The following is a 21,246-nucleotide window of genomic DNA, read 5'->3' as shown; positions in this document are numbered from 1 at the left end:
TAAACTCAGAATATCATCCTCTTAAACTGGTTGTAGAAACTGACAAATACGGAGCTATAATGCCAAGTAATAAGGTGTACAACCGTTGAATATTTGAGATCAATATGCAATGCACAAATACAGAGAATTTTCTTTAAATCCCATAATGTAGTTCCCTGACAGGAGGATTACTTAATAAAAATACAATGTTAAAAGGTTAGAATCCAGTGTGAAATTTGTTCATATTAGACTGCATATCCACCCCACTGACTAGTGTGCCTTACAATATATCTATTCATTCTGCATCCACAAGAGAGGCTACTTAAAGTCTTCCTTGATAACCAGAAATATGAACCCAACTGATGGAATGTACAAACCTGCTAGTGTATTAACAAAATATTCATGTATACCGTGTGAGGAAAGCACTTCCTTAATGCCAACACCTGACAACTGAGTTGGGTAATTACATACTGCCCTCTGTCTTGCAGTCACCTCAGCTCCAACCTTTGTTACCCTACTACAGTATTGGCACTCTTCCTGAGGATGTCTTGTAATACATACAAAAGTTTGGAGCTTGGCCTATCATTTTCCTGTAGAACTACATGATTGTTCAGGTATGTATGTATATTAAACCCTCAATTAATGTGTGGGTTATGTTCCTGAATATTAGCACTTAGCTTAAAAATCACGTCACCTGAAGAACACGTAAGGTAAAAAAAAAAAAAAAAAAAAAAAAAAAAAGGTTACATTCCAGACACCTCCAAATTTGCCAAATAATTTTATTTATTATTTTACTTTAAAAAATTACTAGTTTATCTTATCCTACATTCTGTTAGTTATTCCTTGAAGAATTTGAAGTGTGTGGAGGGTTAATGTGAGCCTACTGGGCCGAACTGGATGTAGCAAGGTTTATCAACTGACACACACAGTATGTTAACATCACAAAAATAAAAGCCACATTGCCTTACCAAAGTGCATTAAACATACAAGAGCTAACCACACCTATACCAAACAAATATATATCAAAGAAAATGTGGATATAAAAATGCAGCAAGCATCATCGACTACCACTACCACCATTTTGGTGCTGTGGACATGGAAACACTGTTAAAAATAAAAGCTGTATTTCCTTGTCAAATTGTACCAAACATATAGAAGCTCACCACACCTACACAAAGCAAACATACTCAAGATGAATGCATTCTGTATTAAAGAAATTAATAAAAATAAAGTAATACTGTAATAAAATGGTGTGGGAGGCTGCATCTGAGAAATGTGCAAATAGGTGCCAACTATGGCTCTGGCTCCCAGCAATATTGCATGATTGAAGATTTCTACGTTTAACTCTTCAATACACATCTAAATTGTCTATACAACTTTTATTTTGCATGATCTCATATGAAGAGCCTATAATGGGAGAAGGTAACACCACACACACTGCTGAGAGTTATACAGTGTCAGCAGGGAAACAGCATGTCTCAACCTCCTCAAAATATTACCATGTTGATAATGTAACAGGGGTAGCAGCTGGCACAAGACTTACTCATCCATTTTCCCTCATTTTTTTAGTTAAACACACCTTTACTTAGCAAGTTCTGCAGAAATCTCAATTCCCCCAAACCTTGGAGAAATCTAGAGATTCACCCAAATATGTATTCACCTCGGTGAATGCATACTGTACCTCCACTACAACTTCCTCATTCAAACACCTATTCATTTTATTATCAATCACCATCATATTCACCAATTGTAGAAATACAGCTAAAGTAGATACAAAACTTTCCAAGGCACAGGAATGTATAATTAATTATATTAGGCTACTAACCTTCTGGGTAGTAAATACAAATGAAGTTGTCTTCTACTGAACGATTGTGGGTGCTTGATATTAATGCATTGAATGTCATAAGTTGTACAAATTTTGGAAAACATTAAAAAAAAAAAAAAAAAAAAAAAAAAAGGTTATCTTGTGATTTGCTGTAGCATGGTAGGGGGCTGGAGGGATGCATTACTTGTGGCCTAGTGAGCAGACTTAAAATCTACAGCTCATAGCATCCCCAATTTTAACCATAACTTGTTGCTATGCTAAATCTTTCACACTTTATATAATATCGAGCATTTTTGTGCACTAACTTTTTTTGGTTGCACTTTCTCAAAAGTGTTAAGACAAAACAGCACTACCAGATCACTCATTAATCAAGGGTTTATTTTATATGTGTATGTACTTAGAGAACACACGTTTTTCTTTGTACATGCACATAATAACATGCATCTGGATATCATGTACGTATACATTTTTGTGTAATTATGAAGATAAAATTATAAAAATCTAGCACAATATCTCAAGAAGTAAAGAGAAAATTTTTTTTTCTCTAATCTCAAGAAATGTATTCCCCAATGCACTCTAAAAGAGTGATATAATAATGACTGAGTGACACAAGTGGAAAACACAAATGTGGAAACTAGAATCATGCCTCCAGATACTTATGGTCAGGTCTGTCCAAACTATGGTAACACTGCCACTGAGCTAGACAGTAAAAATATGCAAAATTAATGAAAACTTTAATTAATAAAATAAGAGAACCTAACTGTTTATCATGTGACTAATGGGTTGATACAACAGAGAAACCACAAAGTGGGATAACTCAAAATATAAAAGAATAACATGTGGTGCAGCTTGAGTAATAACACAGCTGTGATCGGTTTTGATGGTTCTCCTACCCACAGAGACGACCTGAGGCTATGCTTCCTTGCTGATTACCTGGTCATGCAGACAATCAAGGATCAGATCACCACAATCCTAAGTATCCACAACTGCAGATTAATATATTAATGTTTACACCACTGAGAAGGGAACATATTACATGTACAAAAAAAAATAAGACTAATGATTTACTGTAAAAAACTGCAGGCAGTACTTTTTTACTTTGTTAGGTTAAATAAAAATAAACATAATTACTCTATGAATTTTTCATCCTTCACAAAAAACATAAGAAGACATTTTTTTATATTTTAAAAACATCTAAAATCCCTAAAGCCTTTAGTCATCACCCTAATTTCTTTTTTTGTTTCCAAGAAATTAGTATACATTCTTTTCAAGCAGCCAAAATCCAATTTACAAGCCTCCATATTGTTTATGCCAAAAGTAGCTTATATCCTTCACCCATTTTAAGCCTGTGTGCTAACATCAACCATATTCTATATATTTTTGGAGGCTTCTGGCTGACCTGTGGGAACTTGCAGAGAGAGGCGTTTGTTATTGGACGGTCTCAGCCGGCACGTGGCATGACGAGCAGATGGGAAGCGTTGATGATAACGCTCATCTCTGAGAAATTTGACAGTCACAAGGTTACCTGCAAGATAAAATGTTTAATTGTTAAGCAGTAAGAATGTTTTCTGCTTATTCCGTTATAATATTTTTACATGATTAATAAATGTTCCTGTAAATAAAACACAGTACAAAGCAAGTTACTGCATTATATTCACAATAACAGGAATATACCAGAGTATAGTTTTACCAACACCTATACAGATACGAGGCATGAGTGTTAAACACTGCAGCAAGGAGGCTGGAGGTAGTGGGGCTATCATATGAGAGCAATGTAGGTGTGAATAATATGCAAAAAAATTGTAGTGTAGAAATTAGGAGACTGTGTGGGGTTACAGAAGGTGTAATTCAGGTGGTTTTGCATTTGAAGAGGATGGAGAATAACAGGATGACCAACAGGGTGGAAGGAAGGAGGAAAAAGTAATCAGCCCAAGCAGGGAACATTCATCTAATATACCATAAACACCTACTTAATTTTCCATCATTTTACCAGATTATCACAGATCTTATCTGCATAAATGAAACCAAGTAAAATGCCTTAAGGGCTCCACCCTTACACATCTTAAATCACTTTGGCATATGCATCACACACAGTCCACACCTTTCTCAATGTATTATTAAAATAAGCTATTAAATGTATAACTTCAACACTTACCTTTGAAACAATATTAAGGAATCTAACACTATCTTGGTGAAACTCCAAGGTCTTGAAATGATATAAGTAGTTAGCTTATTGCATTTAGGGTAAAAAAAAAAATTGTCAATTATTAGTAGTAAAAAATTATAAAATAATTTCATCACATTATGGGAAATAAATAAAATATTTCTGTACAAACTTGGCATTTTCATAATAAAATTAAAAGTAAGACCTTCCCAGATATTTTTCTTTATTCCTGTTCTACAGTATATACGAGGTGCTATCAAAAAGTTTCTGGACAAATTTTTGAACACTTCCTGGGTGAAATATGGAGGTGGCGTAGATCATGCTACGCAGTACAGTCCTTTGTGACTGTATTGTATTGAGTTTTGGTGCAGTCCATCATTCCACTGAGGCTAGACAGGCATTTTTTGTCATGTTATTTTATTGTGTAACAGAATGGAATTTTTGAATGGCCAGCATATGGATGAAATTCTGCTTCAAGCTCAGTGAAACAGCTAGGGAAACTCACAAAATGTTTCAGCATACATCTGATAGTGAAGCAATGGGTTGGAGAGCACACAGAATGGGTTTTCTCGATTCAAAACAAGACAACTGTTGGTTGGAACTGATTGAACACTCTTGGTTATCCATCAACATCAATAACAAACCCCAACACTGAAAAAGTGACAATGGCCATTCATGAAGACCATCATCAGAGTATCCAGAATATTTCAAATGCTGTGGGAATTTTTTATGGGTAGAATCAAAGGATTTTGATTTGAACATGAGAGAAGTTGCTGAAAATTTGTTCCCAGCTTCCTGATTCAGGACCAGAAGGACATCATTGGATATTTGTCAGGACCACAAAACACACATGGAAGATGACCCTGATATTCTCAGGACATTACTGGTGGTGAAACTTGGAACTATGGCTACAACCCAGAGACCAAGCAACAGCCATCACAACAGAAAAGCCCTAACTTGCCTGAGCCAATAAAAGGAGTAATGTCAAGAGCATGCTCATTGTTTTTTGAGACAAGTGAGAATTGTTCATCAGGAATTTGTTCCAGCAGGGCAGACAGTAACCAAAATTTTACATCAAGATTCTGAGATGCTTGAGGGAAAATGAGAGAAGGAAATGTCCAGCAATGTGGGCATCCAATGATTAGTTCAATCACTATGACAATGTCCGTGCTCACTCAGCACTGTTTGTCCAACATTTTCTGGCCAAAAACAACACGACAATCATCACCCACCTTCCCTGTTCCCCAGATCTAGCCCCCTGTGACTTTTTTCTCTTACCTTAAAATAAAAATAGCACTCAAGAGGCAGCATTTTAACAACAAGGAGATTCAAGCAGAATCACAGGCTGCGCTACATGCTGTTAGGGAAAGGAGGGTTCCAGAAATGTTTCAAGAAGAGGTAGAGGTACTGGGAACAATGTCTAGCCTCCCAAGGAGAGTACTTCAAGGGAGACAGCTTTAGCTAGGTGATTTTCGCAGCAGTCTGGGAACTTTCTGATAGCACCTCGAATAATCCTGTAAAATATCCTTCTCAGTAAATTGTAAAGCTCTGTGTAGGGAAGTGATGCCAGCTTAATGTTTGCTTATGTGCATGACATGTCTAGCACTTACCATCATACCACCAGCCATGTAGAGCTCTAAATGCTCTACCCGCCTCTGAGAGAGACGCACACTTAAGGTAGACACAGCCTTCACGTGACCCCCGATCCACAGCAATGTGGACAATGCTGACACCTTCACATTTTTCCAAAATGCTATCTTGAATCCGTGAAGGCCAGTTATCACCAAACTCTCTGAAAGAGTGGTCCTATATTAAGAGATACCTTGTGTTACATGCCAAGAAAAAGCCTTATAAGAAAACAAAAGCTACTAATCAAACTAGTCAATTTACAATTTACTAATTGAAATAAAAAATAATTGAAAACAGTATTCACAAAATACAAAAGAAATAGGAATGATACAAAATGGAGACCTAACAGACTTGTACTTCATTAGTCAGTGGTAATACTTTGTTATTTCTGACTGATTTCTGTTATTAGTCATTCACTTAAAGTCAGTAGTGCTATGTTACTCTTGCTAACTCTCCCAGCTTTAATCAGAAGTAATTGTGGAGACACAGGATACAAACTCAACAATTAAAATAGCTCTCACTAATGTCTAGTGCCCTCCTGCAAAGAAAATGTTCACTGTAATGCTATGCTCTGATCCACTCACTCTTTATCAAGACTGCTAGAAACACATGCTCATCAAATGAGAATTTTCCATCAATTTCTAAAATTTCTTTCAAGTATTTTTTCCAAGCCAGATTTTTTCTACAGTTTCTCGAACAATTAACCTTTAAACTGTCCAAACGTAGATCTACGTTTGCACTCGTAGTGCTCTGACCTTGATTTTATCCATAAGAAACAATGAAAAAAAAAAACGTACATCTATGTTCGGAGTGCTTCGTGAGCAAACGTAGATCTACGTTTGGACAGTTTAACCCTTTCAGGGTCGAGAGGCCCTCTCCTAAACTTGTTCTCCGGGTTGAAAATTTTTCGGGGAAAAAAAAAAATTCTAATGAAAAGATAGAGAATCTTTTCCCGATCATAATGACACCAAACGTATGAAATTTGATGGAAAACTTACGAAATTATGCTCTCACGAAGTCAGCGGTCTCAACGATGTTTACGCATCAGCGATTTTGCCCACCTTGAGCCTTATTTTCGGCCAATTCCAGTGTACTAGTTGACAAAAATCCTAACTATTTCGGTAGAACTCCATTTTTTTCTATCAAATGAGTACAAGAAACGACCCATTTGCTGATTTCAACTATCCAATAAAGTGGTCAGAAATTAGAAATTTTACTAATTTCACACAAATTTCAAAAGATGCCAATTTCCAAATAGGGTCCAGAATAAACAAGACAGACATTCCTGGCACTAAAATAACATTTTCTCTGATCATTAGTCACGTCCTCATGCCCCTCTTACATTTCTTTTGCTTTCCACTTTGAATTTTTATTCTCACAAAAAATAGAAGATTTACTGTTATGCAGACTACTGCATTGGTGTAGAAATGGTATAAATAATATCAGCGCACTTGTGAAAGAATATTAGACTCACCAGTTGACATGTATTGGACGTGTGGCATGATTAGTTTACTTTTGAACTTTGGCAAAAATCGAACATTTCTGCTACTTTGAGCTCAATTTCAAGGTACTTTTCTTTGTGAAACCAATCAAAATCATATCAATTTCTGTAATATGTCTTCCATTTTATAAAATTAAGACCAGGAAAACTAGAATACAACCATAAATACCATATGAAAATACAGTGCATCGCTGTTTTAAACCAAAAACACGGTCAAAGTTCTTTTTTCTCATTACGCACTGTGTGCTGCAGGATTTTTTTTTATACTTTGCACACTGACCACATAGATCCATTCTTTCATATATAGGCCTACCAGCTTTCTCTTGCTAGATTTGAAGGCGCTAGAATTTAGGCATACTAGTACGTCAATAACCCTGGTGCGTAAGCCGTACTAGTACGTCAGAAACCCTGAGAGGGTTAAGGGTTAAATATAACTAATCACCTCACAGTATGAATTATTTCACTATGTAGTATGTATCTTGCACTATGTGGTGAGGCTGGAGAACACTAATAGTTACCATTATAATATTCAAGCACTATTTACTTGGCATAAAACCTGTATAACTATTAGAGTATTTAAAAAAGAAAAAAATCAACAAACTGGCTGTATAGGGAAAAGTTAATAATCATCTGTCAAATTTTCAGGAGATAACTGAACATCTTACATAATCTGTTAATAGTTCTGGGGATCACTACTCCCACAGCCCAGTCCCAGATCAGAACTCTTAAGTTGGAATAGGTTATATTACAGGAGTAAGACATTTTCTTTAACACGTCGGCTGTTTCCAACCGGGGCAGGGTGACCCAAAAAGAAAAACCTAAAAAGAAAGGAAAATTAAAAAGCATTCATCTTTCAACACTTTCACCATCACTCATACATAATCACTGTCTTTGCAGAGGCACTCAGATATGACAGTTTAGATGTCCCTCCAAACTGCCAATATCTGCCCTCTCCCCCTTTAAAGTGCAGGCACTGTACCTCCCATTTCCAGGACTCAAGTCTAGCCAAACAGTTTCCCTGAATCCCTTCACAAAATATAACCGTGCTTGCACTCCAACAGCTTGTCAGGTTCCAAAAACCATTTGTCTCCATTCACTCCTATCTAACACGTTCATGCATGCTTACTGAAAGTCCAAGCCCCTCGCCCACAAAACTTCCTTTACCCCCTCCCTCCAATCTTTTTGAGGACGACCCCTACCCCGTCTTCCTTCCCCTACAGATTTACATGCTCTCCATTTAGTAATTGATACAGGAAAAGGGGTTACTAGCCCCTTGCTCCTGCCAATTTAGTTGCCTCTTACGACACACGTGGCTTACAGAGGAAGGATTCTTCTCCACTCCCCCATGACGGCATATCCAGATACCAACAGGAAACTTCTCTAAAGAGAAACAAGCTGGTTCCCATTAAGAAAATACGCATTAAAGACCAAGCTTTCACTGGGACTATTCCATTATGTAAAGCAATACAATTCTACCCGGCAAAACTATCCTTATAAAATCTCATTCTGCAATATGCCATATTCTCACTATTGTCAGCAGTATGCCATTTGGATCCAAGGTACTTCTTCATGAACACTGGACTTGGTAAAACTTTAATAAACTTAACATGTGTTAGTACTCTTAAGTAGTAGGTTGGTAGACAGCAACCACTCAGGGAGGTATTACTGTCCTGACAAGTGAGTGTAAAACGAAAACCTGTAATTGTTTTACATGATGGTAGAATTGCTGGTGTCTTTTTTCTGTCTCATATACATGCAAGGTTTCAGGTATGTCTTGCTACTTCTACATACACTTAGGTCACGCTATGCATGCGCGTACAAGTACAGTGGACCCCCGCATACCGTTGGCATCACATAACGATTAATCCGCATACCGCTTGCTTTAATCGCAAAAATTTTGCCTCGCATACCGCTCAAAAACCCGCTCACCGCTGTTCGTCCGAGACGCGTCCAATGTGCGCCTTAGCCAGCCTCACATGTTCCGCCGGTGGCATTGTTTACCAGCCAGCCTCCGCGGTAGCATCCAAGCATACAATCGTAACATTTCGTATTATTACAGTGGTTTTGGTGATTTTATCTGGAAAATAAGTGACCATGGGCCCCAAGAAAGCTTCTAGTGCCAACCCTACAGCAATAAGGGTGAGAATTACTATACTATAGAGATGAAGAAAAAGATCATTGATAAGTATGAAAGTGGAGTGCGTGTCTCCGAGCTGGCCAGGTTGTATAATGAACCCCAATCAACCATCGCTACTATTGGTGGTACAGCTGCTGCTGCTGCTGCTGCACTGTCAGCTGCTGCTGCTGCTGTAGCATCGTCTGCTGCTGCTGTAGCATCGTCTGCTGCTGCTGTAGCATCGTCTGCTGCTGCTGTAGCACTGTCAGCTGCTGCTGCTGCTGTAGCATCGTCTGCTGCTGCTGTAGCATCGTCTGCTGCTGCTGTAGCATCGTCTGCTGCTGCTGTAGCATCGTCTGCTGCTGCTGTAGCATCGTCTGCTGCTGCTGTAGCATTGTCTGCTGCTGCTGTAGCACTGTTGTTGGTGTGGCTTATTGAGAATATACCAAGAAACAATTAACCCCAGAGGATTTTCCACCCAGGATAACCCAAAAAAGTCAGTGTCATCGAAGACTGTTTAACTTATTTCCATTGGGGTCCTTAATCTTGTCTCCCAGGATGCAACCCACACCAGTCGACTAACACCCAGGTGAACAGGGAAAAATGCCTGGAACTAGTGCTCATATTGGTGAATTTAAAGCCAGCAAAGGTTGGTTTGAGAGATTTAAGAATCGTAGTGACATACACAGTGTGATAAGGCCTGTTCTGGAAGAAAATGCCAAACAGGACCTACAGTACTCAGGAGGAAAAGGCACTCCCAGGACACAGTGTCTCATCAGTCATCTTCAATAAAGGTAAGTGTCATTTATTCTTCATTTAGTAGACTAGTACATGCACAATATATACTGTGCATGTACTACTCTACTATTGTGCATGTATCCTTCTCTTTGTGTGTAGGAAAATGTATATTTCATGTGGTAAAATTTTTTTTTTCATACTTTTGGGTGTCTTGCACGGATTAATTTGATTTCCATTATTTCTTATGGGGAAAATTCATTCACATACCGATTATTTCGCATACCAATGAGCCCTCTTGCACGGATTAAAATCGGTATGCGGGGATCCACTGTATATATATACACACACCCCTCTGGATTTTCTTCTATTTTCTTGCTAATTCTTGTTCTTGTTTATTTCCTCTTATCTCCATGGGGAAGTGGAGCAGAATTCTTCCCCTGTAAGCCATGCATGTCCTAAGTGGTGACTAGCATGCCGGGAGCAAGGGGCTAGTAACCCCTTCTCCTGTATACATTACTAAAGTTAAAGAGAAACTTTTGTTTTTCTTTTTGAGCCACCCTGCTTCAGCGGGATATGGCCGGTTTGTTGAAAGAAGATGTGTAAGTACATGGAGAAGAAATTAATAGAGGTGAACAACAAATGACTTAACAGATTATGTAATAATAGGTAACTAAGGAGACTGGAAAGTAACAGATAAAGGGTTTTGAGAGTGGTGGTGTTGAAATCAAAATGTCTATATACAACTGGTGCTCAAAGTTCTTGAATAGTGTAGAGCACCCAATTTATTGTCTAACGTATACAATAGTTAAAATCAGTTCTTGATAATGGAAGTTACATTTCATGTAGAAATATAAAATTGTAATTTGTACATAATGAAAATGTATTAATTGTTGATTTACAGCCAATAATGTACATGCATGTCCTAGATCTCGACCTTGGAGTTTATGAAAGTACAAGATAGACCTCATTTCAACAAAAGACTACCAACAATAAATACTCAAATGATGAAATGTACTCACACATCACAGTCAAACATATTTCTAATTTTGAGGCAAGAGGTGGGAGAAACATTGGGCACATGTTGTGGACCAAGATTATCAAAGGCTGGTCCTTGCCACATTTTTGCTGGGGGACGGCCAACACCTCCATCTCCTCCTGGGGAGTTGCCTGGGGAGTGAGGTACACCAGAAGCCCACCGCCACACCTCGCAATCTTCACCCCCAACTGCCTGGATATCACGCCGGACCTTCAGAAAATTAATTATAACGTAGTTGAGAAGAGGTAAGATAAGTAATAATTATAAATAAAGACAAACAGCATGTGTGTGTGTGTGTGTATTAAATTAGACCAAGTTAAAGAGTGAGTATGCAAGCAATCTCAATAAGTGACACTATGAATTTATCAGTATTTCAACAAGTTATTCTGTTACCATTTGCCATTCATTTTTTTTGATTCTCACTCACTTGCAACCATAGTCAAAACTACCCACCCTAGATTCATAATGGTCAATGAATTGCACAGCCTTCTCCCAAAGCTTTTTCTTAGCACGGCGCTCCCTTGGGGTTATGAGGGAGTCTCTAACATGACTCACTGCCACATAGTCCTTTCCAGCAGGACCACCCACACCCCTCAGCACTTCTAAAATCTGTTCTATTAATTCGTAAACCTGCAAGAAGAATAAAGAGAAAAGAGCTGAAATAATAATTCTTTCATTATATAGTAATATTTTTCCCAACATTTAAAATAAGCTGTGGATGAAAGTCCTCCAGACACCACCATCAAAAAAAGGGTGAAAGAAGGATTAAAAAAAAAATAAAAAAATAAAAAATTATTTTTTTAAAGAAGCTTAAACAATAGTTTTTCTTTACTAAAATTCAGATATCAAGTTCATCCTTACTACTCGCAAGACCTCACGTATAAGCAAGCAGTGTGTGTGTACACATGGTAAAATACTGAAAGATTACAAATATAAAGGGAGAAAATGTAACAGATCTAATAGTCTAAATGCTAAAAATGAATGAGAATATAATGTCACATTAGATGTAAGCGGGATAAGCAAGAGGTAGGTATACCAAGGATGAGAACCGAGAGGGTGCCATGCGAGTAGTGATAAATGCTTGGTAATGAGCTAGGAAGGTGGAGAGGATAATGAACATTAGGACTGCAGTTTTTATGGAAATGAAGCCAAAATGTGAATAATAATCTTAAAATAACCAACATCCTACAGGGAGAAAGTGAATTACTATTATATTCATGGGGAAGCTCTAAACTTAAAGGGGTCATACAATGCCTGGAAACCAATAAGATTTAATCCAAGGAAGTGGAGAGTAGATAAAATCCCTTGGATCTAGAGCTCTTTAATCAAGGTTTTTCTCCCCCCCCCCCCAAAGGGGAAGAAAGTAAGAACATATACAAGATGTTCATATATAGGTTCATATATAGGCTAAACCAGCTCATTACAACATTACCCCATTTACTGTCCAAAATCCTGAAATAAAAGTGTTCACAGTGTCCACATTGAAAAAAATAAATCTTCTAAATTGGCAGAGAATCTTTTTCTGGAGGTAATGACACGAAAATCTGGTGGAAAATTTAGGAAATTATGCAGGTGCAAGGTTAGCGGTCTGGGCGCAATTTACACAGTGACTATTCTTCCCACCTTGAGTCCTATATCAAGCAATTTCATTGATCAATTCAACCAAATTCTTAGCTATTCTGTTAGTGTGCCTTTTCTTCTATCACTTGAGCACAAGAAATCGCCCATTCAACTGTGAAAACTACCCTATAAAATTGTACAGATATCGGTAATTTGGCCAATTTTACACAAAATTTAAAAAAATTCCAATTTAAAAAGTCCAAAATAAAAATGGTTGATAGTACAAGAACTAAAACAAAATTTTTCTCTTGCTCATTAATCATGTCCTCGGGCTTCTCCTATACTACATTTGCTTTCCATTTTGAAGTCATCACAAAAAAATATATTTACCCTATTTCTCAGATAAAATATTATCAGGAATAACTGGTCATGGTTTACAGCATCCCAATAATTGAATCAGACCCAGTACAAACCCATAAAACAGATTGGGGATTGTAGGGGGACTACCCAACCTCAGGAAAATTGGCAAAAATTGAAAATTTCTACTATTTTGAGGTCGATTCCAGGCTGCTGAAACCAACTAGATTCGTCTTAATTTCAGTGGTATATCATCCACTGTATCAAATGATACCAAGAAAAAGCCAATAAAACCACAAAAACCATCTAGAAAGCACCTCAAAGTTGCTGTTTTAATGCAAACACAAGGTCAGAATTTTTTTTATACTGTGCCTGCTCACCACACACACCCAATCTCTCATGTCTAGGCCAAAATTTACTACATGCACCACGTCTTGTGCTGAGTAACCCACGTGGGTTTAGCGCTTCAATTTTTTTTTTTTTAGTGATCTGAGCTTAAGATGTAGATCTACACGAGTGTTTTTTTTTTTTATTAACACACTGGCCGATTCCCACCAAGGCAGGGTGGCCCGAAAAAGAAAAACTTTCACCATCATTCACTCCATCACTGTCTTGCCAGAAGGGTGTTTTACACTACAGTTTTTAAACTGCAACATTAGCACCCCTCCTTCAGAGTGCAGGCACTGCACTTCCCATCTCCAGGACTCAAGTCCAGTCTGCCGGTTTCCCTGAATCCCTTCATAAATGTTACTTTGCTCACACTCCAACAGCACGTCAAGTATTAAAAACCATTTGTCTCCATTCACTCCTATCAAACATGCTCACGCATGCCCGCTGTAAGTCCAAGCCCCTCGCACACAAAACCTCCTTTATCGCCTCCCTCCAACCTTTCCTAGGCTGACCCCTACCCTGCCTTCCTTCTGCTACAGACTGATACACTCTTGAAGTCATTCTGTTTCGCTCCATTCTCTCTACATGTCCGAACCACCTCAATAACCCTTCCTCAGCCCTCTGGACAACAGTTTTGGCAATCCTGCACCTCCTCCTAACTTCCAAACTACGAATTCTCTGCATTATATTCACACCACACATTGCCCTCAGACATGACATCTCCACTGCTTCCAGCCTTCTCCTCGCTGCAACATTCATCACCCATGCTTCACACCCATATAAAAGCGTTGGTAAAACTATACTCTCATACATTTCCCTCTTTGCCTCCAAGGACAAAGTTCTTTGTCTCCACAGACTCCTAAGTGCACCGCTCACCCTTTTCCCCTCATCAATTCTATGATTCACCTCATCCTTCATAGACCCATCCGCTGACACGTCCACTCCCAAATATCTGAATACATTCACCTCCTCCACACTCTCCCTCCAATCTGATATCCAATCTTTCATCACCTAATCTTTTTGTTATCCTCATAACCTTACTCTTTCCTATATTCACTTTTAATTTTCTTCTTTTACATACCCTACCAAATTCATCCACCAACCTCTGCAACTTCTCTTCAGAATCTCCCAAGAGCACAGTGTCATCAGCAAAGAGCAACTGTGACAACTCCCACTTTGTGTGCGATTCTTTATCTTTTAACTCCATGCCTCTTGCCAAGGCCCTCGCATTTATTAAACAACCACGGTGACATCACACATCCTTGTCTAAGGCCTACTTTTACTGGGAAATAATCTCCCTCTTTCCTACATACTCTACATGAGTGACCCTGACATTAATAACATAGATCTACATGATGGACAGTGAAAGGGTTAAACACAAAGTGATCAAACCATACCACAGGCAGGGATAGAACCCGCAATCGCGGGTTCTATCCCCACCCGTGGTATGGTTTGTTTGCAATCCTGTCATTACGATTTTGTGAGACAAAGTGATCAAGTATTGTATAAAGTGTTGAAAAGGAAGCAATAGAATCTTATGATGAGAGAGAGGAACACTATGGCTTACGAGATTATTTTTATTACAATCAAAACAAAGCGCTAAACATGCAAGGGTCAGACAGTAAGGAGTATGATGATATTTAGCAGGAAGATCAATCTGCAAGGACCAACTTGATGCATGCATTGCAAGATTTATCAATCATATTTAGCTGGTTTTGTAAAGTAAATATCTGACTATGTCTCCCTATGACAAAAAATAAAATCATGCAACTTTTATGGTACGGAGGAACCTACAAAAACATGATGGGAAAGTAATATATATAGAGAGAAGAGTTAATATTAAATAATAAAGTACCAGGGACAGTAATTTAAATAATGCTTTTAGTGCCAAGATGCATAACTAAAACCCATGGCAGTGTTATTATTGTAAGTTTCAAATAAAATCTTAAATCCTTACGAGTCATTTAGTGCTGCAATATTAAGTCAAAATTTCTGGCAATTTTCTCAAAAAAATAGTAGGTTAAAAAATTTACCTGTTGTTTTTCCTCTTCTGCCTTACGTTTGTGATACCGGACACAGTAGAATGCTAACCAAGCTGTTAAAATAACTGAAAAAGAAAAAATACTCCACTCAACATTAGTAAATAAGACACATTATATAGTAATTTCTTACAAAATCCCAACAGACATCTTTCTGAAACATCTCATCACAATACCGTGACTGGAATAATTCACAACTAACCATCAACTGGAGATGAAACTTTAATAAGGCTGCAATCTCAGATAGGCCAAACTGTGGGTTAAGCTCCATCTCCAAATATTTGTGTGGGCTAGTTATGAGTATCAATGAATCATGTAACATATAAAGTTCTTTCACATATCCTTCAGCTGCTAGATGCCTTCTTAATTTTCAAAACCCAATAATTATTTATACAAACAAGAAAGCATGATAGGAAGACACTGAGGTCAATAAGATATTGACAGTGAGCTGCATTATAATTATGGGAAGTGCTAAATCCATAGAGGTCACACAGATTCAAGAGAATGGGAGGTAATCATGTTCGGTACAAGAGGGTAGCTCCAACTTTCTGAATCAAGAGCCATTAACCAGTATCACTGTACTTCCCTAGCAAGAATTACTACTCCAAGTGGCTGAGACTTCCCATTTGATGCAAGAGCAGCTTAGATGACATTAACATGAATGAATCTTAAATAGGCAATAACAAAGGCTTCATAAAAATTATTCCAAAACACTGATTTCCATTATTTGTGTTATATTAAATTAACCCTTTAACTGTTTTGGTCGTATATATATGTCTTACGAGCCACCGTTTTCGACGTATACTCATAAATTCTAGCGGCTTCAAATCAAGCGGGAGAAAGCTGGTAGGCCCACATGTGAGAGAATGGGTCTGTGTGGTCAGTGTGCACCATATAAAAAGGAATCCTGCAGCACACAGTGCATGAGAAAAAAAAACTCAGACCCTTTTTTTAATTAAAATGCCAAATTTGTGGTCTATTTTCATATAGTATTTATGGTTGTATTCTCGTTTTCTTGGTCTTATTTGATAGAATGGGAAACATATTATAGAAATAGAGGTGATTTTGATTGGTTTTACTACGAAAAGAACCTTGAAATGGAGCTCAAAGTAGGGGAAATCTTTGATTTTTGCCGATGTTCAAAAGTAAACAAATGATGTCATTTTCCAATAAATGTCCAAGTAGCCATTCTAATATGCAGTCATGAATGGGTTGACATTATTTATACAATTAATACAATATTGCAGCAGTCTGCATAACAGTAAATCTTCTATTTTTGGTTTGAATAAAATTCAAAATAGAAAGCAAGAGTAATATCAGAAGGGCTTCGAGACGTGACTGATGAACAAAGAAAATGTTATTTTATAGCCATGAATGTCTGCATTGCTCATTCTGGGACCTATTTTGAAAATGTCATATTTTTTTATTTTCGTGAAATTGGCCAAATTGCAAATTTCTGACCGTTATTGGGTAGTTGAAATCTGTAAATGGGCAGTTTCTTGTACTCAATCAATAGAGAAAATTGAGTTCTAAAGAAATAGCTATGAGTTTGGTTGACTGGAACAATGGAATTAGCCGAAAATAGGGCTCAAAGTGGGCAAAATCGCCGATTCGTAAATATTGCTGAGGTTGCTAAATTCGCTAGAGCGTAATTCCTTCAGTTTTCCATCAAATTTCGTTCTTTTGGTGTCATTACAATCGGGAAAAGATTCTCTATCATTTCATGAGAAAAAATATTTTTTTTTTTTTTAAAGTTTGCGACACCAGGAGACACCTCAGGATTTGGGGTTGCGACAGTCAAGGGGTTAATGTGCGTTCCTATTCCATAGCTATTTATGCTTTCATAAACAAGCTCTGTTGTCTTATTTATAGGATTTATAGGTTACTTCTGTATCCCCCATCCACACAATTTAAATTATTTACATCCCCCTCTCCCCTGAGAGAGAACAATAACTTCTGTTTTATGGGGGGGGAGGGGAAGGGGGTGACAGTTTGAGTCCATTGGGCAAGGAACGTTTTCTCTGAGCAAAATACAACAATGGGCTGGGACAATAAATTTCAGACTTTCATTTTTGTGGGTTACCCTAATACATGTACAGTGGACCCTCGACTAATGCTATTAATCCGTTCCTGAGAGCTCATCGTTAGTCAAAATAATCGTTAGTCAAGTTAATTTTCCCCATAAGAAATAATGGAAATCAAATTAATTCGTGCAAGATACCCAAAAGTATTGAAAAAAAATTTTTTAACACATGAAATATTAATTTTAATACACACAAACTGAAGAAGACATGCACAGTTACATGACACTTACCTTTATTGAAGATCTGGTGATGATTGATGGGATGGGAAGAGGGGAGTGTGTTGATGGTCTTAGTGTTTAGAAGGGGAATCCCCTTCCATTAGGACTTGAGGTGGCAAGTCCTTTTTCGGGGTTACTTCCCTTCTTCTTTTAATGCCACTAGGACCAGCTTGAGTCACTGGACCTCTGTCGCACAACATATCTGCCCATAGAGGCCTGTACCTCCCGTTCCTTTATGACATTCCTAAAGTGTTTCACAACATTGTCAGTGTCACCATTAAACACTTGTTCAGGTTTCAGTCCTTCACTGTCTATGCACTCCTTGAATTCCTGCACATATTTTTCAGCTGCTTTTTGGTCCAAACTGGCAGCCTCACCATGCCTTATCACACTATGTATGCCACTATGATTCTTAAATCTCTCAAACCAACCTTTGCTGGCCTTAAATTCACTCACATCACCACTAGTTGCTGGCATTTTTCTAATTAAATCGTCATGCAACTTCCTAGCCTTTTCACATATGATCGCTTGAGAGATGCTATCTCCTGCTATCTGTTTTTCGTTTATCCATACCAATAACAGTCTCTCAACATCTTTTATCACTTGCGATCTCAGTTTCGAAAACATAGTTGCACCTTTGGCAAGAACAGCTTCCTTGATTGCCGTTTTCTTGGCCACAATAGTAGCGATGGTTGATTGGGGTTTTGTGTACAGCCTGGCAAGCTCGGAGACATGCACTCCACTTTCATACTTAGCAATGATCTCTTTCTTCATATCCATAGTAATTCTCACCCTTTTTGCTGTAGGGTTGGCACTAGAAACTTTCTTGGGGCCCATGGTGACTTATTTTGCAGGTGCAATCACTAAAAAGGCTGTGATAATATGAAATGTTCCGATTGTATGCTTGGAAGTGACCGCGGTGGCTGGCTGGCTTGTAAACACTGGCCAAAAGTGGACGCGTCTCAGACGGAACGAATAGTGTTGGTCGAGTTTTTTAGCGCTAATTGAGGCAAAATTTTTGCGATAAAATGTATCGCTAGTCAGATTTATCGTTAATCGATGCCATCGCTGGTCGTGGGTCCACTGTATACACATACAGAAGGGCCCCGCTTTACAGCGTTTCGCTAATATGGACATTTCAAATTATGACCATAACTCTCTATACGGCTCCCCCCACCTGACTTTCTAATACGGTCACCGCAGGCCACCCGGTTTGTTTACATTCTCCGTGAACATGACCCTCCATTATGTCTGGAGTTGTCCTGTCTAAGGGCAATGTGTGGTGTAAATATTATGCAGAAAATTTGGAGTGTAGAAATTAGGAGAAGGTGTGGAGTTAATAAAAGTATTAGTCAGAGGGCTGAAGAGGGGTTGTTGAGGTGGTTTGGTCATTTAGAGAGAATGAATCAAAGTAGAATGACATGGAGAGCGTATAAATCTGTAGGGGAAGGAAGGCGGGGTAGGAGTCGTCCTCGAAAAGATTGGAAGGAAGGGGTAAGGGAGGTTTTGTGGGTGAGGGGCTTGGACTTCCAGCAGGCATGCATGAGCGTGTTCGATAGGAGTGAATGGAGACGAATGGTATTTGGAACCTGACGATCTGTTGGAGTGTGAGCAGGGTAATATTTAGTGAAGGGATTCAGGGAAACCGGTTATTTTTAATAGCTGGACTTGAGTCCTGGAAATGGGAAGTACAATGCCTGCACTCAAAAAGAGGGGTTCGGGATATTGGCAATTTGGAGGGATATATTGTGTATCTTTATACGTATATGCTTCTAAACTGTTGCGTTCTGAGCACCTCTGCAAAAACAGTGATTATGTGTGAGTGAGGTGAAAGTGTTGAATGATGCTGAAAGTACAGTGGACCTCCGCATAACGATTACCTCCGAATGTGACCAATTATGTAAGTGTATTTATGTAAGTGCGTTTGTACGTGTATGTTTGGGGGTCTGAAATGGACTAATCTACTTCACAATATTTCTTATGGGAACAAATTCGGTCAGTACTGGCACCTGAACATACTTCTGGAGTGAAAAAATATCGTTAACCGGGGGTCCACTGTATTTTCTTTTTGGGGATTTTCTTTCTTTTTTGGGTCACCCTGCCTCGGTGGGAGACTGCCAACTTGTTGAAAAAAAAAAAAAAAAAAAACATACATACATACATATATATATATACATACATACATTCTCTGATAATTATGCTTATGTGTAACTGTACTTAAACTTACACACTGTGCTGGCATGTAGGTACATGTTAAAATCACTAAGAGTGTCTTATTAGTCTTGAAGATGCCATATTAACCCTTTGAGGGTCGACAGGCCCTCTCCGAAACTCGTTCTCAGGGTCGGCCAAATTTAAAAAAAAAAAAAAATTATTTTCTCTTATGAAAAGATAGAGAATCTTTTCCCGATCATAACGACACCAAAAGTTTGAAATTTGATAGAAAACTTACGGAATTATGCTCTCGCAAAGTTAGCGGTCTCGGCGATGTTTACGGATCGGCGATTTTGCCCACTTTGAGCCCCATTTTCGGCCAATTTCACTGTACTAGTCGACAAAAAACATGAATATTTCGCTAGAACTCCATTTTTTCTATCGAATGGGTGCAAGAAAAAACCCATTTATAAATTCAACTATCCAGTACAGTGGTCAGAATTTAGCAATTTTGCCAATTTCACACAAATTTCAAAAGATGCCAATTTCGGAATAGGGTCCAGAATAAACAAGAAAGACATTCCTGGCACTAAAATGACATTTCCTCTAGTCATTAGTCACGTCTCAAGGCCCCTCTTATATTCTTTTGCTTTCCACTTTGAATTTTTATTCTCACAAAAAATATAAGATTTACTGTTATGCAGACTACTGCATTAGTGTAAAAAATGGTATAAATATTATTGGTGCACTTGTGAAAGAATATTAGACTCACCAGTTGACGTGTATTGCACGCTTGGCACGATTTGTTTACTTTTGAAGTTTGGTAAAAATCGAACATTTCTGCTACTTTGAGCTCAATTTCAAGGCACCTTTCATTGTAAAACCAGTCAAAATCATCTCAATTTCAGTAATATGTCTTCCATTCTATAAAATGAGACCAAGAAAACTAGAATACAACAATAAATACTATACGAAAATACACTGCAAAGTCGCTGATTTATTAAAAAAAAATGGAAAAAGTTTTTTTTTTCTCATTATGCACCGTGTGCTGCAGGATTTTTTTTAGACTGTGCACACTGACCACATAGACCCATTCTTTCATATGAAGGCCTACCAGCTTTCTCCCACTAGATTTGAGGTCGCTAGAATTTATGAGTACTAGTACGTCAAAAACCCCTACGCGTAAGACGTACTAGTACGACGAAAACCCTCAAAGGGTTAATAATAATAATAATAACTCAATAAAAATCACTCAGGCGCATTAAATGTCATGTATTACATTAATACAGACATTTTGATTAATCCATCTATATTTTTTTAAATTATATAATAAACATGCTGCTCATCGTAGTTGAATGGCTATATTGTACATGCTCGTGTGATCCGAGGCACCTCGTGATCACCTCTCAAGTTTATACATGTATTATAGAAAGTCGATAGAAAATGTAATAAATTA

At 38.0% G+C, this 21,246-nt stretch overlaps 1 protein-coding gene across 3 annotated transcripts in view; it reads right to left on the bottom strand.

The window, feature by feature from the left end:
- Positions 1 to 2,928: 2,928 nt before the first annotated feature.
- Positions 2,929 to 21,246, bottom strand: part of MAN1 (LEM domain-containing inner nuclear membrane protein MAN1) — a 58,852-nt gene continuing 40,534 nt past the window's right edge. For 2 of the 3 annotated variants that reach the window (XM_053771265.2, XM_053771264.2), the window contains exons 5-9: positions 15,329 to 15,402; positions 11,442 to 11,618; positions 10,972 to 11,198; positions 5,579 to 5,760; positions 2,929 to 3,329 (exon numbers count right to left, since the gene is read on the bottom strand). In XM_053771265.2, the coding sequence (XP_053627240.2) occupies positions 3,175 to 3,329; positions 5,579 to 5,760; positions 10,972 to 11,198; positions 11,442 to 11,618; positions 15,329 to 15,402 (815 nt within the window). In that variant the 3' untranslated portion in view covers positions 2,929 to 3,174. The remainder of the gene's footprint in view (positions 3,330 to 5,578; positions 5,761 to 10,971; positions 11,199 to 11,441; positions 11,619 to 15,328; positions 15,403 to 21,246) is intronic. The other variant, XM_053771266.2, reaches the window with a different exon arrangement.

This window comes from Cherax quadricarinatus, chromosome 5 (assembly GCF_038502225.1).
Source record: "Cherax quadricarinatus isolate ZL_2023a chromosome 5, ASM3850222v1, whole genome shotgun sequence".
NCBI lineage: Eukaryota > Metazoa > Arthropoda > Malacostraca > Decapoda > Parastacidae > Cherax > Cherax quadricarinatus.
This window is presented reverse-complemented; position numbering and strand designations above follow the sequence as displayed.